The following is a 26,370-nucleotide window of genomic DNA, read 5'->3' on the forward strand; positions in this document are numbered from 1 at the left end:
TGTTTTCCACGTTTTCGACAATCTTGTTGAAAAAATACAAAAATTCAATAATAATCAGCTGTGATTAGTTGAAAACATTGTCGACAGAGGGCGACGGAAATTTTTTAGGTTATGTTCGCCCTTCGCAAAGTGTCAATTTCCGTCTTGTTTGTTTACGTTGCTTACCTTCTTTTTTTTTATAAAAACTTTCCAACGTTTCCCTAAAGTCTAAAAGTCTAAAAAACTCTTTTAAATCCTTTCAATAAAATAAAACCTAATTTTGAAACTTGAAATAAATTCAAAAGTATGGAAAAGTGAATTAAAATAGTGTTTAAAATTCGGTCTCAATAATTTATTTTTTCGCTAATTATGTCCGAGAGCGGGAAATTTGTGATTCGTCCAAAAGTTCGATTCTGTCAGTGGGAAGACGAAGAAGAAGAGGAGCCGTTTCTTCCCGTCAGGAAGCCGACAATTAAAAATATTGTGACAGTTGAAAAACCTTATAAAATTCTTTCCCTCGATGACGATAACAATGATGATGACGATAACGGTGGTAAATTAACAGAGAAACGAGAAGAAAATTCGCCTGTAAATTATTACCCGGTGTTGAAAAATAGTGATCAGGAATATTTTAGTCCTTCTGTCGATTCGTCCTTCTCGTCCTTATCGAAAGACGAAGCGGAAAATCCACAATTAATTCAAGTCGACGTTCACGCTGAGGATGAGAAAATTCCCCCGGACTTCGAAGACGAGGCGAAGGCTTTTTCGAATTCAAAGGAGCATTTATTTACCGACACAGAATTCACAACAAATTCACAACAGAAAATATTAATCGAAAATGGAAAAATCGACCAAGGTAATAAAATTTTTAAAAGGGGAAATTTGTCTACAATTCAGGAGCAATCGCTCGAAATTCCCTTGAATTCGACTCAAGAGTTTGAAGCGATTGAAGAAAGGGAAGAAACACAGGAGGAACAAGAATTGAAAAAAGTGAAAAAACCTTTAGAAGAAAAAGAAATTCCTGAGACGAAGAAAAAATCTGTGTCAACCCTGTCGAGGAGACAATTAAATTCTATAAATCGACTGTCAAAGGCAAAATCGCCGAAGAAATTTCAGAATTCACAGGAGAATTTAAAAATTCGCAGTGCACGGCCTTTGGGTTTTATACAGAGAAGTTCGACGTCGACGAGACCAAAAGTTGCGGGTGTTATGCCGTGTTTAAAATCGAAGGTGAAAGCAAATGGAAAATATTCACCGATGAAAAAAACTGTTTTACGAAATATTTCTGTGAAACCGAAATCGAAATTTTTTGTCACTCCCGGAGTTTCTCGACCTTCTCGTAAAGAATTGAATTTTAATTCAAATGATGAGAATGGTGGGATGGAGAATGGTAAATTCAGGGGGGAAAAATTGTCGAAACCGGAGTATAATTCGATTATGAATACAATTAATAAATTAAAGGAGGTGCAGAAGGAGAATATTATTACTGACGTTGAGCATTTGCCTCCGATCTACAAGAGTTTGGTCAATGGAAAGGTAAAAATTGTATTCTCTGTTGAAATTTTTTATTAACTTTATTTATTATTAATTATTAAATTAATTATCGACTGCTTCGCACTCGATAATTAATTTTGCAAAAGAAGCAAAAAGTAACTTTAAGATTCAATTATTTTCTAAATTTTAATTTCAAATACCTCAAAAAAATATTTAGAAATAATGTTTAAAAGTAAAAATAAAATTCTTTACATCATAAAATTTATTTGAATTAAATTTTGAAAACACTTCCAAATAGAAATTAATCTTTTCAAAATAATTTTAATTTGAATAATTGAATATTTCTGAATAAATTGAATCAGAAGTTGAATAATTTTTGTTAAATAAATATTTAAATACTTATTTATTTTTCCAAGAGGATTTTTTAAAAAGAATTTTATAAAAAATTGTATTTTTCCAGGTGGCGCATTCCTTGGATTTTCCCCCGGACGAAATAATCTTCAAAAATTTGATTAATTTGTCAATAGACGAAACGGAATTGCCAACGAGATTCACGAGAAGTAAAGATCCAGAGCCAAGGCAACGTGACGCAATTCCAAAATTGTCGGACTTCTTTCATCCAAAATATGCGGACGAATATTGCACGGCCGTTTGTGTGAAACCGAGAAATTCAGAGCAAACGGAAAATTGGAACGCTTTTCGAGTGAGTGACAAAATTCGCAGTTGGAAATGGAATATGGACTTTGTCCACTAATCTCGATTGAAAAAAAAAGAAAATTCTTGTAAAAATTCCTATTGACTGAAGAAAGAAAAAGTATTTTTATACAATAGTCTTAACTATCCTTTTTTTTCTATATTTCTACAATTTTTTTTAGTAATATTTAAAATAAATCTAAATAAAAATATACTTTTTATTAAAAGAAATTTTAATGACTTTTTACTATTCTTTTTGTATCGCTAACAATTTTTTCCCTTCTGATTTTTTCAAATCGAAAACAAACTTTTATTCCATATTTTTTATTTTCCTCACTTTTTCCTAATTTTCATCAAAAATATTTACTTCTTTCTTATCCAACTGCTAATAAATTCAATTCCTCCAACGATTTTATTATTCGTCAAAGAATTTAAATATTTAGAAAAATAATTTAATTATTGCGAAGAATTTTTCAATAATTCATTTCTTTCGACTAATTTTATAAAAATTCTAAAATTTAAATAATTGAATTCCAGAGAAATTTTTATTATTCATGAAAAGAATTGAATTCTTACGAAGATTTTTACAAAAAAATTTTGTTAAATAATTTAATTCTGATTGGAAATTTTATGAAAATAGATGATATTGAAAATCATTGAATTGCCGAAAATTTATAAAAATAATTAAATTTTACAAAGAATTCTATTAAAATTTTTGACTGAATTTTGATGAATTTAATGTCTGTGTGGCATTTTATGAATTTTATTAAAATTTTTTGAAAATAATACAATTTCCAAAAAGAATTTTATTATTCTTGAAAATAATTGAATTTACAAGAAGAAATTTATTACTTTTAAAAATAATTGAATTCTTCTGATGAATATTGTTGTTTATGAAAATAATTGAATTTTACAAAGAATTTGATAAAAATACCTCAAAATAATTCAATTTTCCGGGAATAATTTTGTTAAATTTATCTTTAATAATTGAATTCTTTTGAAGAATTATTTATGTAAATAATTGAATTCTCAGGAAGAATTTTTATTAAAATCTAATAGAATAATTGAATTATTTCAAAAAAATTTAAATAAAATTGTATTTAAAATAATTGATTTCTTTCGAACAATTTTATTAAAATATTTTCTTCTAAAGAAACTAAAAAAGCAATTTTTTGAGTAATTAATTCTTTCGAGGAATTGAAATTGAATTTTTAAGAATAATTGCATTTTTTCAGCAATTTCTGTAAAATTGTATGTAAAATAATTGAAATTCTGCGCGATGAATTTTATTATTTTTGAAAATAATTGAATAGTTGCTAAGAATTTTATATATAGCAAAAAAAATTATTATAGCAAAAAATTTTATTAAAATGTTTAAAAAGAATTGAATTTCAGTGACAAATTTATTAATTTGGAAAATAATTGAATTTTTCCGAGGAATTTTATTATTTATGAAAACAATTAAAATTTTGCAAAGAATTTTATTATTTACGAAAATAATTGAATTCTTGCGGCGAATTTTATTAAAATATTTAAAAAATAATTGAATTTTTTTCAAAGAATTTTATAATTTATTAAAGTAATTGAATTTACTTGAAAAATTTTGTGAAGAATTTTATTATTTATGAAAATAATTGAAATTTTTCTAAGAATTTTATTAAAAATATTAAAAGTAATTCAATTGTTTTGAGTTATTTGTTTAATTAAAATTGTATTAAAAATAATTGAATTCTTGCGGCGAATTTTATTAAAGTTATTGAAAATAAATAATTTTTTCTGAAGAATTTTATTTTTTATGAAAATAATTGAATTTATTTGAAAAATTTTGTGAAGAATTTTATTAAAAATATTAAAAGTAATTGAATTATTTTGAGTTATTTGTTTAATTAAAATTGTATTAAAAATAATTAAATTCTTGCGAAGAATTTTATTAAAATATGTAAAAAATAATTGATTTTTTTTAAAGAATTTTATAATTTATTAAAGTAATTGAATTTTTGAGTCGAATTATATTAAAATTTTTAAGAATAATTGAATTTTTCTGAACGATTTTATATATTTTTCTGAAAATAATTGAAATTTTGTGAAGAATTTTATTTTTTACAAAAATAATTGAATTTTTCTGAAGAATTTGATAATTTATGAAAGAAATTGAAATTTTGCGATTAATTTTATAAAAAAATGTTAAAAATAATTCAATTATTTTGTAATATTTATTTAAAATTAAAATTGTATGAAATATAATTGAATTCTTGTGATGAATATTGTTATTTATGAAGATAATTGAAATTTTACTTCAAATTTTATTAAAAAATCTAAAAGAATAATTGAATTATTTAAAAAAAAAATTCAATTAAAATTGTATTTAAAATAATTCATTTATTTCGAACAATTTTATTAAAATTGTCAAAAATAATTAAATTCATGAGAAGAAATTTATTATTTATGAAAATAATTGAATTATTGCGGAAAATTTTATTAAAAAATCTTTAAAAAAAATTGAATTTCAGTAAAAAATTTTGTTATTTTTGAAAATAATTGAATTCTTCATAAGAATTTTATAAAAATTATTTTAAATAATTAATTTTTTTCGAAATATAATAAATATTACGAAAATTTTACTTTAAATAATTGAATTCTTCTGGAAAATTTTATTTGTGAAAATAATTGAATTTTTCGATTTAATAATTTGAAATCCTATTAAAAATAATTGAAATTCTTCGATGAGTTTTATTATTTATGAAAATAATTGAATTCTTGCAAAGAATTTTATGAAAAATTTTTTTAATTAATTAAATTTCTATGAAAAATGTTATTATTAGTGAAAGTAATTGAATTATTGTGAGGAATTGTATAAAAATTTTGTTAAATAATTGATTTTTTTGAAGTTTTTTTTAAAAAATGCTCTTCTTCTGTTTGTAAATGTTTCGAATTTTCAAATTAATGCGAAATTCCAATTCGCTGAGGTTAATTTATTGAGAAAAAAAATCACTTCTTTATCACTGTAGGAATATATTAATTAATTATGTACAATATATAAAAAGAAGGCAATTAAAAAACTACCTGTGAGGCGAAGGGGGAGATTGACAAAAAAGAATATTTCTCTTAACTCGCAAATGGATTAAGATTTTTGTCATAATCGTCAATATCGTCCTTGAATGGATTCGTGTCGTCATTGTCGTCGTCGGCAAATGGATTCTTCGCCTCGTCGTAATCGTCCTCCTTGAATGGATTATTCGCCGGTATTATTGGCGCTTTTGGTGGAATGAAATTTTTCTGCGGCGACGATTTTGGCGTGACGCTATTCACAATTTTCGCCTCGCGAATTTGTATCGGCGACGCTCTCGACGATTGTCCACTGCCCGTTATATTTGCCTCCAATGACGACGAATAAATGTCCGGCTTATTTATTGCCCGAAGAAAATCATTGTTGCCGATGGTCTGGCGATTTTCCGATTTTACTGGAAATTAACGAACTATTGATTACGATACAAATAAGTTAATTCGAATTAATTCAAATGAATTTAATTAATTCAAATTAATTCAAATAATTTCAATTAATTCAAATTAATTCAAATTCATTCAATTAATTCTATTTAATTTAATTTAAAAATTTTTAATTTGCTGACGCAAATTAAAACTTTTTTAATTACAGTTTTTTTTACCGAGAGTGGAATTTTTCCCTTCGCCGAGACGAATTTTGGCCTCGGCTCCGGGTCCATAAGTATTGTAGGGATTGGTGTCTTCGACTTTGTAGTTTGGCTTCTCGTCGGCAGTGATGACGGTTAATTTCTTGAAAACTCCGCGACCGAAATAATCGGCGACGAGGGAAAATGGATCCTCGGCACGATCCAAAAGACTGTGAAACGTCTCGTGGAGATCTCGCGATTGCTCCTGGGCTTTTATAATGTCCAACCATTTTTTATTGTCCGGCAGACAGGCCGGACACTCGTTTTCGTTCTCCGAGAAACTCTGAAAGCAACTGTTGCGAATTTTTTTCTCTATTAATTAATTTTCAAATTGAAAATAATTTCAGACTAAAATTGAATTCAAATTCAAATTGTAAATAAATTCAGATTGAAATTAAATTCAAATTTGAAATAAAATTGAAAATAAATTTAGATTCAAATAAAATTCAAATACAAATTATAAATAAATTCAGATTGAAATTGAATTCAATTTAAATTCAAATTGAAAATAAATTCAGATTGAAATTAAATTCAAATAAAAATTAATTCAGATTGAAATTAAATACAAATTATAAATATAAATGAATTTAGATTAAAATTGAAGTTAACTGAAACTAAATTTAAATTAATAAAGTTTGAAAAAAAAATACAAACTGTTGATGATACGAATGCTGGCACATAAAATGAACAGAAGGCAGTTCAAGATCCTGATTACAAGCGCTGCATCGTGAACTCTGGAATATAATTGTGCTGCTTTTAATTTTTTCAATTTCCTTTCTCAATTCTTCAGTGTCGAGGCGATATTTTTCAGTTAATTTTGTATCCGCCTGGGTTTGTTCGTGCTCGGTTCGTAAAACGCTGCTCAAATAGGGACGAACGTCGCCCAACGAGCACGTCAATGAAGTCGAAAGTGCGTCGATAACCATCAGCGGTGACATTAATTTCTCCTCGGCTAAAATTAAGGAAATTGCATTATTTTCAAAGATTTTAATAAAATTCGCCACAAGAATATAAATACTTTCATGAATTTTAAAATTCTTCAGAAAAATTCAATTATTTTCAAAAATTTCAATAAAATTCGCAGCAAGAATTCAATTATTTTCCTAAATAATAAAATCTGCCGCAAGAATTAAATTATTTTTATAAATAACAAAATTCTTCGCAAGAATTGAATTATTTTCATAAATAATAAAATTTCCCAGAAAAACTCAATTATTTTCAAAAATTGTAATAAAATTCCTCGTAAAAATTCAATTATTTTCATAAATTATAAAATTCTCTGCAAAAATGCAATTATTTTCATAAATTACAAAATTCTTCAGAAAAATTCAAATATTTTCCTAAATAATAAAATTCGCCGCAAGAATTCAAAATTTACTTTCATAATTATTTTAAAAATAATAAAATTCTTCGCAAAATTTCAATTATTTTCGAATAAATTTTAATAAAATTCGTCCAGTTAAAGAAATTGAATTATTTCCATGAACAAAATGTTAAATGAAAAAAATTAAAAAGATAAATTTTAAAATTGGAATTTGTTTACCAATATGCGCAAGAATATCAGCCAAGAGTTTCGGTGGGGCTTTTTTATTTCTAGCCACACTCCATAGGGCCTGAACCCATAAATTTGGATCCTGGCGACCGAAACGATTGCAAGTCGATAAAACTTGTTCGCTGTCACCTTCTCTCAAATGATATTGGAGTACTTCTTGATATCTAGAGAAGGAAATAAAATATTACATTAATAAATATTAATAAATAAAATATTATATTAATAAATATTTTTAAAAATTCAATTATAATTTTACAATTTATAAATAAAAATTACAAATTAGGAAAAATAGGGAAAAAGACTTACAATTTTCGTTCCTCGTAGAGATAAAGAATTCCCCGTCGAAAATTATGTTGATGACAAAGAATCAAAATTTGATCCTTGTCGTAGCATGCATTCGAATTTTGCAAAAGGCGAACGACTTTTTGTTCGTATTGTAATTTGGAAATTTCGTCCTTCAACGCCGACCACACGTGTAAATAATGTTCCACTAAAGTATTGTAAACAAGAGTACTCCATCTGGAATTATTAAACAAAATTTGTTTTTCACATACAAAATATTAAATAGTTTACTTATTAACTAATTACTTCTAATAAGTAAATAAAGTAAAATGAAAATTAATAAATTATTATTTTCTAAAATATTAATAAAATTCGATGCAACAAATTCAATTAATTTCATAAATAATAAAAATTCCATTAAATATTCAATTACTTTTAATTTTAATACAAATTCAAATAAAATTCTCTAAAATAATTCAATTAGTTTCTAAATAATAATAATATTCTTCGCAAGAATTCAATTATTTGAAGTGAAAATTTATTTCATAAATAATAAAAGTTTTCTCAGGATTTCAATTATTTTCAAAAATTTTAATAAAATTCGTCTCAAGAATTCAATTATTTTCTAGAACTCTAATAAAATTCGTCTCAAGAATTCAATTATTTTCATAAATTTTAAAATTCTTCAGAAAAATTCAATTATTTTCAAGAATTTAGATAAAATTTGATGCAAAAATTCAATTATTTTCATAATTAATACAATTTTTCAGAAAAACTCAATTATTTTCTAAAAACTATTGAAAATAATTGAATTTCATTTAATTATTTTCCTAAGTAATAATATTCTCAACAAAAATTCAATTATTTTTAATAATTTTAATTAAATTCTCCCCAAGAATTCAATTAGTTTCATAAATTATAAAATTCTTCAAAATAATTCAATTATTTCCAAAAATTTTAATAAAATTCGCTGCAAGGAATCAAGTATTTTTATAAGTTATAAAAATCTTTGAGAAAATTCATTTATTAATAAATTTTCAATTTTCCAATTATTTTTAATACAATTACTTTGAATTTTTGAGAAATTATGATTAAATTTTTTCAATAAAATTATAATCAATGAACAAATAAAAATTTTAATAAAATTTCTCAAAAGAATTAAATTTTTAAAAAATTTGAATCCATTATAATTCAATTACAAAAAAAAATAACTTCTTGAAAGAATTTAATGGTTTTTATAAATAATTACATTTTTTTTTGTTATGGAATTTAATTGCTTCACAAAATTTCTATTTATTTTTGAAAAATGCTAATAAAATTCTTCGCAAAAATTCAATTATTTTCATAAATTTTAAAATTCTTCAGAAAAATTCAATTATTTTCATAAATTTTAAAATTCTTCAGAAAAATTCAATTATTTTCAGAATTAATAAAATTCTTCGAAGGAATAAAATTATTTTCAATCCTATAAAACTTTTCCAAAGAATTAAAGGTTTTGGTAATTTTTTCTATTAAAAAAATTAAAAATTAAAAATCATCAAGGTTAAGTTAAAATATTTTTTAAATTGAAAATTCTTTGGAAATAAATTTTTTTTCTCAAATTTAACAGTGTTACATCGATTTTTAAGGATTCTAATATTTTGAATAAGTGTTTATCACAATTTTTTTTGAAAAATGGATTTATCAACTTTTTGAAAAACTCTTCCTCAAATAAATACTAACTTGCCATCATTCTTGACCAAATGCTCCAAAAATTCAACAAGACGCTCTGAATTATTTAAAAATAGATGAATAAAATCTTCTGGATTTGCTCTGTCCACGTGTTCACTAGAATCAATATTAATCTGAAATTGAAAAAAAAAAAATTTATTTTTATAAAGAAACAAAAGAATTTGAAAAACCAATGAAATATACAAATTTTATAGAATAGGAATTTACCTTGTCTTGAATTTTACCCGAATAATTCGTGCAAAGAGTTTTTAAAAATTGAGTCGCTTCATTCGGAACATTATCAATTAGAATATTTCCATATTTTTTCATATTTAATTCGGCCTGAAATTTTCGTAATTATAATTGAGTTACAGTCATAATAATAATCATTTAGTACTTATAATTAAATTTTAGTCATAATTTGTTTTCACCTCCTCGAAATTTAAAGTAGCCATGTATTCTAATGCCTTTTTGTATTCAGCCTTGTCCTCTATTTGGATTCTCAAATACCATTCGTGCTTGGCGTGTTTTTGAGCCAAAAGCAATGCGTCCTCCGATGAGCCTTGTCGGCAAACTTTTATTGCAATTTCCACGTCGAAATCAACTTCTCGATCCTTTGTCTGCAAAATTGTTTATTTCTCAAAATTTGATAACGAACGAACGAAAGAAAAAAAAGAATGAAAAAGGGATAAAAAGATAGAAATAAAGAAGGAAGGAAAGAAAAAAGACAGAAATAAGGAAAGAAAGAAAAAAGAACAAAAAAAGAAGGAAAGAAAGAAAAAAAGAACAGAAATTAAAAAAAAAATTAAAACAATGAAATACCATGATAAATTCTTTCAATTTATCGGTGTGATTGAGTTTTGTGTAGCAATTCAACAACAAAGTTGTATGATCCTCGGTCGCTTGTCCTTGTTTGTGAAGTGCTTGTAAATACGTCGTTAAATTATCAATATGCTGTGAATCTAAAAATTTTCTAATCACATACGACGGTTCGAGTCTTCCAATTGTTTTTATATACTGTTCAATTGCACCATTATGATCGCCCTTCGAGTAAAGATGATCGCCATACTGTCGGAATATGTCCACCAAACCCTCCGCGTCATAATGTTGATTTTTCGCTATTCTGAAACCAAGTAGTCGTATTTTTTTTTTATTTCACTTAAACTAAACAAAAAATATATTTTACTAAATATAAAAATATTTACTAAATATTCTTTAACAAAAGGAAATTAATATATTTACCTTTTTGTTTCATTACTAAATATTTTTCCATTAAAAAAACATAAATTCTCCTCAATATTAAAAATATATTTCTTCCTTTTAAATTAAGAAATATATTTTATTAAATTTTGAGAAAAATATATATTTTACTGAATATTGAGAAAAATATTTAATATTTAATATTTATTATATTAAAAATATTTTATTTGGTATTAAAAAAAATATTTTGCATAATATTAACAAAAATACGAAATTTTTCTTGATATTTGAAAAGAATATTTTACTTGACAGTGAAATATATTTATTTTAAATTTCTAAATTTAGCAAAAAGAAAAGCAATAAAAAAAAAATTACCGTATTGAAACGTCGTAGAGATTTTTCTTGAACAAAAGCGAAAGTTTCGATTGAAGATCCTTTTCGTCGAGATGATAAAGTTTATTGTCACCGCTGAGAATGAAAAATCCTCCCCATTCGGAAAGTACGGCCTGCACCGAGAGCATTGACGCCGAAAAAACGATGAATTTATTTTGAATATCAAGAACTGTTATCATGTGTTTATCGGCTCCTGGAGGGATCGGTTCTATTGTACTGAAAAACGATTAATAAAATATTTAATTTATTCATTTAGCAATATTCAACATTTACTGTTGACTTATTCACTGTTGTTATTTTTTTTATTTTTATTACTATTTTTACTGTTATTTTTACTTTTATCATTTTTCTTGATAATTTTTACTATTATTTTTATTCTTAATATTATTATTAATATATTATTGAATATAATAATTTTTATATTATTATTATATTTAATAATGTAAAAATAGATTAAGTTAGATTTAAATAAATTTAGTTCAAAAATATTCAATTAATAAACTAAGAAATGAAATAAATTGTAAATTATATAATTTTGAATACCTCGGCTTTGCCGAAATTGTCGTCGACGTTCTCGGAACATTAGCCGCTTCCTTTGCAATTATCACCAAATAACTTCGGAACCATTCCAACATTATTTTTTGTCCCTCAACGGCGTAACACGGTCCACGACCGTCCGGCGTGTAACAATAAATTGCCTACAAAAAATTGTCAAAAAATACATTTTTAATATTATTCTTATTATTGTCATTTCGATTTAAATTTAAATTCAATTTTATTTTACTTTCAAATTAATTTCAACTTCAATTTAATTTCGATTTCAATTTTATCTCAATTTTAATGTTATTCTCTCTTTAATTTCATTTCGATTCAAATTTTATCTCAATTTTATTTTATTTCAATTTTATTTAAATTTTATTAAAATTTTATTTAAATTTTATTAAAATTTTATTTCACTTTTAATTAACATTTACCTTCTATTACAATTCTAGTTTAATTTAATCTTAATGCAATTAAAATAAAATAGAAACTGAATTGAAATAAAATTGAAATGAAATCGAAATTGAACTTGAAAATAAATTGAAATCGAAATTGAAATTGAAGATAAAATAAAATTGAATTAAAGAGAAAATAAAATTAAAATAGAAATAAAATTGAAATCTAAGTGAAATTAAAGAGAAAATAAAATTAAAATTGAAGTGAAATTGAAATCGAAGTGAAATTAAAGAGAAAATAAAATTAAAAAGGAAGTGAAATTAATGAAAATTAAAATTTACTATTATTATTATGAATAAAATTACATCTGTTCGTCCGATCATAAAGTGACTGTCCTGCTTCGATTCGGCGAGGATACTGCACTTCCTGGAGCAACCCATACTGTCCAACGTTGATTTAATTTCCTTATCCTTCACCGTGATATTGTAGAGAAAAACACTGCTCGTCGTGACGACAAATAAATAATTTTGCTTTCCAGTTGTTTTTATCGCCAATCCCGTAATCGACGTGTTTGTATCCTTCAATACTCTGATTTTATTCTTCCTCTCGCGTGTCAAGTCTCCTCTTTTTTTTTTTATTGAAAAGAAAAATCGAAAAAATTTAATTAACAATTTAACAATTTTTTTTTTATTTAACAATTTTTCCTTTTTTTAAAGAAAAATAATTTCAATTTGTTTTTTTCCTTTTTAATTAACTTTCGTTACCTGTAAAGCATAATGGAACCGTCCTCGAAACCAACGGCCATAAGGGTGAGACTCGAGTGAACACACAAGGAACTCACGGGAACTGCCCGATAACTGGGAATCGCGCGACTTATTCTCACACATGTTGGAAAACCCTGTTTATCCTTTTTCGCCAAATTCCACACTTTTATTGTTGGATTACAACCCGGTTCGTCTTCCTGCACGAAAAAAAATAGAAAGAAACGTAAATTTTCATTTTCTCAGTCAAAATAGAATTTAAATTTACATTCATGATGAAAATAAATTATCAAATTATTATATTTAAATTCTATTATCAAATATAATGTAAATAATATAAATTTCTATTCTTTCAAAATTCAATCCTATTTTTTTTTTTTTTTTTTGAAATTTTTTAAATAAAATTATTCAAAACCTTAATTATTTTTTGAGAAAATGATAAATTGACCATTTTTTTAAAAATAAAAGATTAAAAATATTATTAGTTTTACATCAACTTTTTTTTCAAAGATTTCAGTATAAATAACTTTTAAAATTCAATTATTTATAAAAATTCAAGCACTGTAACGCTTCTAATATTCAATTGTTTTCGAATATTTTTAATGAAATTCATTTTTGAAACACTTTTTATAATTATGAGAAATTTCAACGAGAATGCAATTATTTAAATACAAAAGAAAATAATTTATTGAATAATAAATTATTCCTTAAAATTGAATTTCTATAAAAATTTATTAAAATCCTTATTTGAATTTTTTTTCGAAAAATTTCCCTCAATTTTTTATATATTATTCAATTGAAACAATAAATTTGCTTCAAAATATTGTAATCAATTAAATTCCTTTCAAAAAAAATTTTTTATTATTATTATTATTTCAAGAAATTATTTTTTGTCATTAAATTCTTGTGAATTAAAAATTTTAGAAAATTTTGTTATTTATGAAAATAATAAAATTTATTTAAGGAATTAAATTTTTACTTGTATTGCAAAGTAAATAATTAAATTCTGTTTAGAAATTTTATAATTTAATTAAATTCATCGAAGAATTTTATAATTTATGAAAATAATTGAATTCTTGCAGTGAATTTTATGGAAATTTTGGAAAATAATTGAATTTTTCTGATCAGTTTTATTATTTATGAAAATAATTAAATACTTCCCGCGAAATTCAATAAATTTTTTGAAAGTAATTGAATTTTTCTGAAGAATTTTATTATTTAGTAAAATAATTGAATTTTTTGAAGCGAATTTTAGAATTTATGAAAATAATTGAATTCTTGAAAAAAAATTTATTACAATTATAGAAAATAATTAAATTTTTGTGAAGAATGTTACTATTTAGGAAAATAATTGAATATTTTAAGCGAATCTATAATTTATGAAAATAATTGAATTCTTGCAAAGAATTTTATTACAATAAATTTTTTAGAAAATAATTGAATTTTTGCGGGGAATTTCATTAAAATTTATGAAAATAATTGAATTTTTGGAAAGAATTTTATAAATTACGAAAATAATTGAATTCTTGCGAAGAATTTTATTAACGTTTTTAACAAGAATTGAATTTATTTAAAAAATTTTATTATTTACGAAAATAATTGAATTTTTCTAAAGAATTGAATAATTTATGAAAATAATTGAAATTTTGGAAAGAATTTTATATTATTTATGAGAATAATTCAATTTTTCTGAAGAATTTTATTATTTATAGAAATAATTGAATTCTTCTGAATAATTTTTAAATTTATGAAAAATAATTAAAATCTTAAGTCAAATTTTATTAAAATTTTTTTAAAAAATTGAAGTTTTGCGGGGAATTTTATTAAAATTTATGAAAATAATTGATTTTTTTTGAAGAATTTTATAATTTATGAAATTAATTGAATTTTTCTGAAGAATTTTATTATTTATAAAAAGAATTGAATTCTTTAAGCAAATTTTATTTTAATTTTTAAAAATAATTGAATTTTTCTAAAGATTTTAAAATTTATGAAAATAATTGAATTCCAATGTCGTATTTTATTAAAATTTTTGAAAATAATTGAATTTTTCTGAAGAATTTCATAATTTACGAAAATAATTGAATTTTTGCAGCGGATTTTATTAAAATTTTTGAAAATAATTTAATTTTTCTGAAGAATTTTATAATTTTTGAAAATAATTGAATTTTTTGGAAGAATTTTATTATTTATAAAAATAATTGAATTCTTGTGAAGAATTTTACTATTTATGAAAATAATTGTGATTCTTCGGCGAATTTTATTAAAATTCTTGAAAATAATTGAATTTTTCTGAAGAATTTTATATATTTTATGCAAATAATTAAATTTTTCAGAAGAATTTTATTATTTTTGAAAATAATAAAATTCTCGTAGCGAATTTTACTTAAAATTTTTGAAAAAATTGAATTCTTATGTAGAATTTTACATTTTACGAAAAGAATTGAATTCTTGTGAAGAATTTTATTGCTTATAAAAATAATTGAATTTTGGCAATGAATTTTATTAGAATTTTTTAAAATAATTTAATTTTAGATAAGAATTTTATTATTTAAGAAAATACCTAATTGATTTCATGTAAGGAATTTTATTAAATTTTTAATAATAATTGAATTCCTAAGAAGACGTTTATTATTTGTAAAAAAATAATCCAATTCTTACGAAGGTTTTTATAAAAAAAAATTTTGTTAACTTACGCCGATTGTAAAAAGAAATGTGGAATGTTGTACTTGTTGGGCGAGTGACAAAGTTGTTTCGTAGGCTCGAAATGTCACAACTTCAAATGTCCTGTTCACTAAATGTACATTTCCAAAATTATCGCCAAAAACTAAATTTCCATTTCCACTGGTTGCGGCAGTTATACGAGAACCCTGAATTTAATTTTTCAAAAACTTATTTCACAGCAACGAAAAAAAAAACATACAGTATAAAAAAAGCAAAGAAAACAACATCGATAGAAAAATATTTCCAAAAGTTCAAGAATAAAATAATAAATATTTTATTGCAATTAATTTTATTTACTACTCACCGCAAGTACTTGCGCTATTTTCCCCGAATCAACCTCTTTTTTAAGATCGAAAAAATTAAATCGCCGCCACTAAAACAAAAAAAAAAACAAGGTTAGAATATCGAAAAACAAAATTTCCACCCCCTAGTTTTTCAACAAAGAATTTAGTTATTTGTTAACCTCCAAAAAAGCCATTGTTAATAACAATTTCACTGTTTCGTCATTTGTAACACTGTAAATTTACAGCTTTACTTAAATCCACTTAAATCCATGAAATGCATGAAGCAAATGACAATTGACAGTTTTACTGCTTTTACTCGGTAAATTTCGATGATTTTGACAGATTTCTCGTCCTACTTTACCGACCGAAATACTGAAAAATTACCGACCGAGAGAATTGTAGGTTAGGTTAGGTCACTCTAATGGACGATTGTTTGTATTCGTTAATTGCCTATACGGAGCCTACACGAATAATTATCAAACAAGAGGAGAAAAAAGGAAAAAATTTAAAGAGAATTATAAAAAGAAGACGAGAAAAGGAAGTGTGCAGGAAAATAAAACACAATGTCCGATCCATTCGTTCGTCGTGTTTTATCAAAATGGAAAATGGAAAAGTATATTCCATTATTTGAAGGTTAGAGAATATTTTTACTGTCAAAAAAATTTATTTTTTTTTAGAGAAAATCGAGAAATTATTTTCATATAAAACACCATCTGTTTTCAATTAATTGTGCTTTTTTCAAGTCCAATTCCCCTCGTTTTTTTTTATAAAATCAGAGAAAGTTTGAAAATGAAACACGGGAAAAATATTCACTGTTAATGCATATTGTTTTTTTTTTGGCAAAACTTCCCGTAACTTTGCAATATAAATGAATTTTTTTATAATTCTAAAAATGGCCGAATCGTTCAATAAAATAAATAATAATTTTGATACCATGAATTCTATTTGTGAGAAAAAGTAGGTTTTTTTCCGATTTGCTCCGAATTAAATAACGGGATTTTTTTTTGCATTTTATTACAAAATCGATAGTATTGCAAATTTTTTTCGTTCAAAAAATATAAAATTGAAAATAGTTTTTTAAATGGTAAATAATTCCGAAAAACTATTTTGATACGTGTTTTTTTAATTAATTTATTTATTTATTCATTTCAGAACGAAAATTCTGAAAAATAATTGCAAATAAATTGCAAAAATTAAGGAAAGAATTTTAGTAAAAAAAAAATACTGGAAAATAATTGAATTTCGCAAAATTTTGAATATGGTTCGGTTTTTGAAACAATTTGGAATTTATTGAAAATTTGTAACGATAATATTGAATTATTAACAAAAAATTTTTGGAAAATTGGATTTTTTTCCAAATTTTAAGTGAAAATTCTTTAAAGAATAAAAATATTTTTAAAAAATAATTTTTTAAAGTAAAAAAATAAAATTCTTGGAAAATCTTCATTGAAATAAAATTTATTTTCATGAAATTTTAAAAAACTTTTCCTGTTTTTTCAATTTTTTGAAATTATTTTCGGAAATTGGACTATTTTCAAAAAATTGCAATTACAAGTTTTTACAACCTTTTTTTAGAATTTCTAAATATTATTTTACAAATTTTTGAACTTTATTCGTTTTATTGGGTTTTTATTAAAATTCTTTCAAAAAAATTTCATTATTAACAATTTTCATAAAATTTTTATCGAAAATTTAATTAGTTTTAATAGTTAATTTTGAAAATTCTTGAGAAAAATTTAATTATTTTCAAAATTAATTAAATTCTTTGCTGGAATTCAATTATTTTCATAAATAATAAAATTTTTATTAATATTCAATTATTTATAAGAAAAATTAATAAAATTCCTTTCAACAATTTAATTATTTAAAAAATAATTCAATTCTTGCAGCGGATTTTTTGAATATTTTTGAAAATAATTAATTTTTCTGATGAATTTTATAATTTATGAAAATAATTGAAATTATGCCAAAAATTTATTATTTATAAAAAAAATTGAATTCTTGCGGTGAATTTTGTTAAAATGCAAAAAAAATAATTGAATTTTGTAGAAGAATTTTATAATTTGTAAAAATAATTGAATTCTCGTGACGAACATTATTAAAATTTTGAAAAATAATTAAATTCTTTTGAATAATTTTTAAATTTATGAAAATAATTAAATTCTTTAAGCAAATTTTATTTCAATTTTTAAAAATAATTTTAAATTTTTAAAAATAATTGAATTTTTCTAAAAAATTTTTAAATTTATGAAAATAATTGAATTTTTGTGAAGAATTTTATTATTTGGAAAAATAATTGAAATTCTTGCGGGGAATTTTATTAAAATTTTTTATAATAATTGAATTTTTTTGAAGAGTTTTATAATTTACAAAAAATTGAATTTTTGAGGCGAATTTTAATAAAATTATTGAAAATAATTGAATTTTTCTAAAGAATTTTATTTTTTATGAAAATAATTGAATTTTTCTGAAGAATTTCATAATTTACGAAAATTATTGAATTCTTGAGGTGAATTTTATTAAAATTTTTGAAAATAATTTAATTCTTCCTAAGAATTTTATTATCTAGAAAAATAATTGAATTCTTACGGCGAATTTTATTAAAATTTTTGAAAACAATTGAATTAGTTTTTTCAAATTTTAACTGAAATTCTTTTTCTAAATCAATTCTTTCTAGATTTCAACGATAATTGAATTATTTAAATACGAAAACTTTTGTAAAATTTAATTATTTTCCAAATTTTTAGTGAAAATCTGAAAATTTTTTCAAAAAATATAATAATCTTTATAAAAAAAAATTTTTAAAGTAATAAAATTAATTTCTTTAAAATAAAAAAATTATTTTCATTAAATTTGAAAAAACTTCCTTTATTTTTATTTAAAAAAATTTTTAGAAAATTTTGAGAATAAATTTCAATATATTAATGAAACAAAATTATGTTTTCAATTTAAAATTATAATTTAATTTGCAAATTTGTGAAAGTTTTTTTAAATAATTGAATTTTTTTTTTAAATTTTAACTGAAATTCTTTTTTAAATCATTTCTGATTTGAAAATTAAATATAAAAATTTAAATAGATATATTTAAAGTTATTTAGATATTAAATACAAAATGTTTGGTAAAATTTAATAATTTTCCAAAATTTTTTGCTTTTCAAATTGTCAATAATTTAATTTTTGCAAAAATAAATTTCCAGAGGAAGAAATTGACGAGGAGTCGTTTAGAGTTTTAACGCCGGTGTCCATTGAGAGGCTTTTCGTCAAAATTGGCCCTCGAGATAAATTTCTGGCAAATTGGAAACGAGAATTTGGATCCTCAGAGCCAATGTTTTCGAGCGTTGAAGTTTCAGTAAGAATTATTATTATTATTATTATCATCATATTTAAAAGAAGAAGAGAAAAAGAAAAATTCTAAATTGTTACTAAATTTGTCACAATTGACCAATTTTTATTTTTTTTTAGTGCTCGGAAAATAGTAGTAATGCAGTTGAAGATATCGATGAGAGAATACTGAGACTACAATCTGCAAATAATGATTTATCATCGTCAGAAGCAGGTGAGAGAGACAATTAAAAAAAATTATTTTTATTTTGTTACTTTTATATTTTCTTCTCTTATTATTTCTGTATTTTATTATCTTTGGTACTTTTTAATTTATTATTTTTATTTTTTGTATTATTTTACTTTTGTTTAATATTTTTTTATTTTCTTATTTTTATTAATTTTTATTTCTTTACTTTTGTTTATTATTTTTGTACTTCGTTCTTCTCCTATTTTTGTATTTTATTAAACTTTTGTATTTTTTAATTTATTATTTTTCTATTTTTGTTTTTTTATTTTTTTTTGTATTTTTTTTTCTTTTATTATTTCTGTATTTTATTAACTTTTGTATTTTTTAATTTATTATTTTTTCTATTTTTGTATTTTATTGCCTTTTGTATTTTTTCTATTTTTTCAATTTATTATTTTTTGTATTTTTATCAATTTTTATACTTTTTAACTTTTATTTATTATTTTTTTATTTCGTTCTTTTACTATTTTCGTAGTTTATTAAACTTTCGTATTTTTAAATTTATTATTTTTCTATTTCTGTATTTCGTTCTTTTTTATTTTAGCATTTTGTTCTTTTACTATTTTTGTATTTCATTCTTTTACCGTTTCTCTATTTTTATTAATTTTTTTTTCGTTTTTACTTTGATTTATATTTTTTGTATTTTTATTTATATTTTTTTTTATTTATATTTTTTTTTTATTTTTATTCTTTAATTTTATTTCTTGTAATTTTGTCAATAGTATTATTTAGATATTTGTTACCTTTTTTTTTGTTTTTTGAAATTATAAATTTTGCAAAATATTTTATAAGCAAATAAATTTGTTAAATTAAAAATTCCAATTAAAATACTAATAAAATCGGGAAAATGGAAATTTCCAGATCCTTTGCTGAAAAACGAAGTCGACGTTTATGCAATATTAAAAAATGTCATCGAAGGACGAGCGGCAGTGAAATATTACAAGGAGAAGAAAACATTGACAAACGAACACAGACTTAATGTAGCCGATATTATAATTCGTCACGAGCTTAAAGAGGAAAATGAATTTTGGTAAATTTCTCTCAAATTTTCTCTTTATAAATAAATACACTTAAATATACTTTCTATAATTATACTTAAAGTTTATTTATTATTTTTTTCATACCAAAAATATAAAGTTCACTTATTATTTTTTTTTATTTAATAGAAATTCTGAGCCAATGGCCAAAGTTTCAATAAATATAATATTTGTTCTATTTTTTAATTTTAATACAAAAAAAAATGTAAATTTTGTTTGCAGCATCAATTCGAAACGATTAATATATCTCGCGTCACGAATTGTCGAGACATTTCCAAATGAAAGTACATCGACTTATTACATTCCATTTACGATTCATTCGGTGACGAGGAAACCAATTTTGGCGCGGGGAAAATTACACGCCAAATATTATTTATTGAGGGAGAAATTGAAAAAGGCGGGGGAAGTTTTGGGGAACGAGAGAAATTATCAGAAGTCAAAGAAAGTCGATCTTCCAGAACCACGAGACTTAATTTTAGCCACTCATGAACAATTGGCGCTTCTGGAGGGAGCAGGTTCTTTTTCTATTTACATTATTTACTTAATAAAGAATTTATAGTTCAAGTAAAAATATTGAATCATAAATATAAATAGAAATAATAAAATAGTAAAAAGACTCTTCAAGTTTTCTAAATAATTTAGTACAATATGAATTATTCGAAAGAGAGAAAAATAAATTAAATATTAACTTTTCTTTTTTATTTTTTCGCAATGAGTGTAATTTTGTTTTTTCTTTTTTCATTCAGACGACCACGAATTGAGAGAATTGTCCCTGTGGCTGGAGACTCACACAGTGCCGTGGGTTGAAGTAATGAAAAAGTGGATTCAGACGTCAAAATATAGAATACAAAAGTTGGCGTCTGACGCGTCGATCACTAATCGAATGTACATGAATATGTATAAAAGTCTGCAGCTACCAATTGGCTATGAACTCGTAAGTTTCGAAGTAAAAATAATTTTTTTGAAAAATCAACTTTCTATTATTTAAAAAAATTTTAATAAAATGTCTTCCAAAAAGTTAACTATTTAAAAAATTTTTAATTACATTCGTCAAAAAAATTAAATTTATATAAAGAATGAAGTTAAATGTTCTAGAGTGGAATTTCAATTATATTCCTTGAGCGAGAATTAAACTATTTTTAAAATTTTTCAGTAAAATTCAATTTTTGCCAAAAATTTTAATAAAATTCTACACAAGAATTAAATTATTCTTAATAATTTTAATAAAATTCTACACAATTAAATTATTCTCAATAATTTTAATAATATTCTACACAATTAAATTATTAATAAATAAATTAATAAATAAATTATTAATTTTTTAATAAAATTCTTCCTCAATAATTCAATTATTTTAATTAATTTTTTAAATTCAGCAGAAAAATTCAATTATTTCAAATAATTTAGATCAAATTTGCTGAAAAAATACAATTATTTTCAAAAGTTATAAATTTTTTTAAAAGGATTCAATTATTTTCATAAAAAATAAAATTCTTCAGAAAAATACAATTATTTTCAATAATTTTAATAAAATTCTTCCCAACAATTCAATTATTTTCTCAAATAATAAAATTCTTTGCAAAATTTCAATTATTTTCTCAAATAATAAAATTCTTTGCAAAATTTTAATTATTTTCATAAATAATAAAATTCTTCAAAAAAATTCAACTATTTTCAAAAATTTTAATAAAATTTGCAGCAAGAATTCAATTATTTTTTAAACAATTATTAATAAAATTTCTAAAAAAAATTAAATTTTTTTCGTAAATTTTAAAATTCTTTTAGAAAAATTAAATTATTTTCATTAATTTTGATTAAATTCGCTGCAAGAATTCAATTTCTTTCGAAAATAATAAAATCCATCTCAAGAATTCAATTATTTGCAGAAATAATAAAAATCTTCAGAAAAATTCAATTATTTTCGTAATTTTTAATAAAATTCGCCGCAAAAATTCAATTCTTTTCCAAAATAATAAAATCCATCTCAAGAATTCAATTATTTGCAGAAATAATAAAAATCTTCAGAAAAATTTAATTATTTTCATAAATAATAAAATTCTTCTGAAAAAATTTCAATTATTTTCGTAAATTTTAATAAAATTCACCACAAGAATTCAATTTTTTTTCATAAAGAAAGAAATCTTCTTTCATAAAGAAAGAAATTTCAAAAGAATTTTAAAATTCAGCAGAAAAATTCAATTATTTCAAATAATTTAGATCAAATTTGCTGAAAAAATACAATTATTTTCAAAAGTTATAAATTTTTTTAAAAGGATTCAATTATTTTCATAAAAAATAAAATTCTTCAGAAAAATACAATTATTTTCAATAATTTTAATAAAATTCGCCGTAAGAATTCAATTATTTTCATAAATAATAAAATTTTTCAGAAAAATTCAATTATTTTCCAAAAACTATTAAAATTAATTGAATTTTCAATTCAATTATTTTACTAAATAATAAAATTCATCGCAAAATTTCAATTATTTTAATAAATTTTAAAATTCTTTAAAATAATTTAATTATTTTCAAAAATTTTAATAAATTTCGCTGCAAAGGAATCAATTATTCTTACTCAAGAATTCAATTATTTAATTCACGAATTCAATTATCTTAATAAATTTTAAAATTCAGCAGAAAAATTCAATTATTTCAATAATTTTGATCAAATTTGCGGCAAAAATTCAATTATTTTCAAAAATTATAAAATTTTTTAGAAGGATTCAATTATTTTCATAAAAAATCAATTTCTTCAGAAAAATTCAATTATTTTCAATAATTTAAATAAAATTCGACTTAAGAATTCAATTATTTTTCATAAATAATAAAATTCTCGTGTGAATTTTGCAATTATAAGAATTATTTTAAAAATTAATTTCATTTAAAATATTCTTGAGAAAAATTCAATTATTTTTAATACAATAAGTTTTAGTAAAATTCTTTAGTAGAATTACATAAATTTCATTAAAATTTGAATTTGAATTCCTTTATAGAATTCAATTTTTATCAAAAATAAAATATCTTGTAAGATTTCAATTATACAATTGAACACAATACAATTGAATTTGTATTTTTACAAAATTTTATTATTTCTTAAAAATTCAATTATTTTCATAAATAACAAAACTCTTTGTAGAAATTCAATTTTATTTCAGCAAAATTTCTCAAAAGAATTTAATTATTTTCAAGAATTATTTTTAAAAATTCCTCGAAAAAATTCATTTAAAAATTCATTTATTTTTCAAAATTTTAATAAAATTCTCCTTAATAATTCAATTATTTTCATCAACAAGTAAAAGTCTTCTCAAGAATTTAATTCTTTTTCAAAAAATTTCAATAAAATTCAATTATTTTAAAATTTTTAATACAATTTGTAAAAAATTCTTTAGAAAAATTCAATTAATTTCATTAAAATTTAAATTAAATTCCTTGAAATGAATGTATTTTCAATACAATTTTAATACAATGTCTTGAAATTTTTGTTTAATAATTAAGATTTAATTTTTTTTCAAGCAAATTTTTAATAAAATTCGTCGCAAAAATTGAATTACTTTCATAGGGTTCTAAAATTCTTTTTAGGAATTGAATTATTTTCAATACAATTTTAATAAGAATTTTCGAGTAGAGTTCAATTCTTTTTTTTAAATTTTAATAAAATTCTTTGAAAGAATTCAATCATTTTTAAAAATTTTGATAAAATTCTTCAGTAGTATTCAATTTTATTTACTGTACAATTTCAATTAAATTTCTGGAAGGATTATTGTTGTTTTTATATTAATTATGATAATAATAATAATTTATTAAATATTTCTTCATAAATCAAAAGCGAAAAATAAAATCAATTAAAAAGTAATTTGTTAAAATAAGAATAAAGTAAATAATTTTTGTTTAATTTCAGATTGAGGCGGACTTTGAGTTAATTTATCCAAATCAAACGAATATTATAACGTCAGAATGGCCGGGATTTGAAAAGGAAGTTCTCGCTTGCGCCGTGTCACGAAAAGGAAATGAAGTTAAAGACTTACTTGATCAATATCGTTTAGTTAACAATGATGCACAGGGTAAATATTAATCAAAAGAAGAAGAAAAAAAAATTATTAATTTAATTACTTTCGATTAAATGTATTTATTTATTTTTTTACTTTCATTATTTTATTCATCATTTTATTTTTACTATTTTTATTAAAATAGAATTTTTTTGTAGATTCATTACGTTTTCTCTATTATTCGTAAATAATACTAAATAAAATATTGAACTTTAGTTGAAAAAAATGTTAACGAAAAATAATTTGTTTTCGTTTTCTTTTCAGCGGCGGCTGCGATAGTTCTAAGATTATTGCCACTGTTGCTTCCATGCCAGGCGGTCAAAGGGGCTTTAAGTAAACCACTATGGAAATTAAATCGACTTGAATCTCAAGACGCTTTTCTTTTACACATTAAAGTAATTACAATTCAATCACAATATTTGTAAATTAATAACAATATTAAATTGTAAATTAATAACAATAAGAAACTAAATTCAAAAAAATATTTAGAAAAAGGCAACGAAAAATAATAAAAGCAATTAATAGAAATATAAATCATTAAGAAACTAAATTCACTAAAATATTTGGAAAAAAAGTCAACGAAAAATAATAAAAGCAATTAATAGAAATATAAATCATTAAGAAATTAAATTCACTAAATATTTAGAAAGAAAAGACAACGAAAAATAATAAAAGCAAAGAGCGAAAATACAATGAAGATTTCTCTAATTAATAATTTTTTTTATTTAAAAACAGAATATATCGGAATTGAAAAATCGACTCGACTGTCGTCGGGAGAAATTGAAAATTCATGGAATGGCCGAGCAGCCGCTCGTCGTCGTTGTCGGCGAGACTCTATTAAATTTAGAAGCCGCTTACGTTTGCGTCAGTGACACTTGTTACAAATTCAGCTCAGTATTGAAGGCATTCGAAATTGCGTTCAAAAGTTTTTACGCCCTACAATTGCCCTATCCAAAGGAAGTCGAGCACAGCTGGCAAATCGTTCAGTTTCGCATTTTTGGAATCGGCGAGGAGAACGAGGAGGAAATGGTCGAAAGCGTCACGACACTCCTCGCCGATTTACGCAACGTAAGTTCAATTCTATTTTCACCTACAAATAATAATAAAAAATAATATAAATTTGTTAATTAATAATTCTTTTTAACGCCCATTAGTATAAATTTAATAAATTTTTCTTTGCCCTTTTTTTCAAACGTTGAAAAGAAAAAATAATTATTTTTCTGATTCTTTTCTTTTTTTATAAAATATAAAAATAAAATATGAAATAAAAATAACAATAAAACAAAAATAAAATAAATTTATTAATTAATAATTTTCTTTAACGCCCATTAGTATAAATTTAATAAATTTTTCTTTGCCCTTTTTTTCAAACGTTGGAAAGAAAAAATAATTATTTTTCTAATTCTTTTTTCTTTTTTTATAAAATATAAAAATAAAATATGAAATAAAAATAACAATAAAACAAAAATAAAATAAAAAAATTTCTTATATAAAAAAAAGTCTAGGAAAAATTTATTAAAATTTTGAATTAGAATTAATTAAATTATGAGTTCATGTTAAGAAAAAAAAATTTATTTATTTTTTTTTTTATTTTTTTGTGTTTTTTTGATACTTTCTCAGCTTATTAAATTATAAAATTATTAAATATAAAAAAAATATAAAGATAATAATTTCCTAAAAAATTTTTCTCTAGGTTCTTGGCAGATTTCCCGAGAATTTAGCTAGTGTTACGATCAAAATGGAGAGTTTCGATTAATAATTGGAAAAAAACTGATCAATATTGACATTATTGAAAAACAAAAGAAAAAAAAAAGCAATTGATTTCTTCTCGAGAGATTATTTTTAATCATGTGACTAGTCAGTTAGCCACGTTATTCAATGGTTTTCACAGTTTATTATCAAAAACAAAAAAAGAGGAAAAAGAAGAAGAAAATTACAGCGAATTATGTGTGAGAGAGAAAAACATTGACTTCCTTCAAGGATTTGTGATTGCTTTAAATTTATTATTATTACTATAGT

General features: G+C 22.2%; 3 protein-coding genes across 4 annotated transcripts; 2 read left to right on the forward strand and 1 right to left on the reverse strand.

The window, feature by feature from the left end:
• The first annotated feature begins 127 nt into the window (after positions 1-127).
• Positions 128-2,250, forward strand: LOC122512492. Its single transcript, XM_043628359.1, has 2 exons — positions 128-1,515; positions 1,934-2,250. Exons 1-2 carry the CDS (start codon positions 349-351, stop codon positions 2,225-2,227), a joined length of 1,461 nt encoding a protein of 486 aa, XP_043484294.1. The 5' UTR covers positions 128-348; the 3' UTR covers positions 2,228-2,250.
• Positions 2,251-5,158: 2,908 nt separating this feature from the next.
• LOC122512591 (vacuolar protein sorting-associated protein 11 homolog) lies at positions 5,159-16,036 on the reverse strand. 2 transcript variants are annotated; one of them, XM_043628506.1, is made up of 16 exons: positions 15,877-16,036; positions 15,718-15,786; positions 15,386-15,559; positions 12,693-12,889; positions 12,294-12,552; positions 11,536-11,690; positions 10,975-11,208; positions 10,222-10,522; positions 9,831-10,019; positions 9,628-9,741; positions 9,412-9,533; positions 7,714-7,926; positions 7,399-7,571; positions 6,510-6,807; positions 5,832-6,148; positions 5,159-5,627 (listed from the first exon to the last, which is right to left on the reverse strand). In XM_043628506.1, exons 1-16 carry the CDS (start codon positions 15,889-15,891, stop codon positions 5,272-5,274), a joined length of 3,186 nt encoding a protein of 1,061 aa, XP_043484441.1. In that variant the 5' UTR covers positions 15,892-16,036; the 3' UTR covers positions 5,159-5,271. The 2 variants fall into 2 exon arrangements, with proteins under 2 accessions (XP_043484441.1, XP_043484442.1); XM_043628507.1 differs by having other exon boundaries at positions 5,505-5,642.
• A 79-nt stretch (positions 16,037-16,115) lies between these two features.
• Positions 16,116-26,153, forward strand: LOC122512279. Its single transcript, XM_043628027.1, has 10 exons — positions 16,116-16,330; positions 18,895-19,046; positions 19,160-19,253; positions 20,130-20,298; positions 20,528-20,820; positions 21,052-21,239; positions 24,204-24,366; positions 24,616-24,746; positions 25,087-25,419; positions 26,045-26,153. Exons 1-10 carry the CDS (start codon positions 16,261-16,263, stop codon positions 26,105-26,107), a joined length of 1,656 nt encoding a protein of 551 aa, XP_043483962.1. The 5' UTR covers positions 16,116-16,260; the 3' UTR covers positions 26,108-26,153.
• Positions 26,154-26,370: the final 217 nt, after the last annotated feature.

The sequence above is a fragment of the Leptopilina heterotoma genome, unplaced genomic scaffold (genome assembly GCF_015476425.1).
Source record: "Leptopilina heterotoma isolate Lh14 unplaced genomic scaffold, ASM1547642v1 Lhet_123, whole genome shotgun sequence".
NCBI classification, from domain to species: domain Eukaryota; kingdom Metazoa; phylum Arthropoda; class Insecta; order Hymenoptera; family Figitidae; genus Leptopilina; species Leptopilina heterotoma.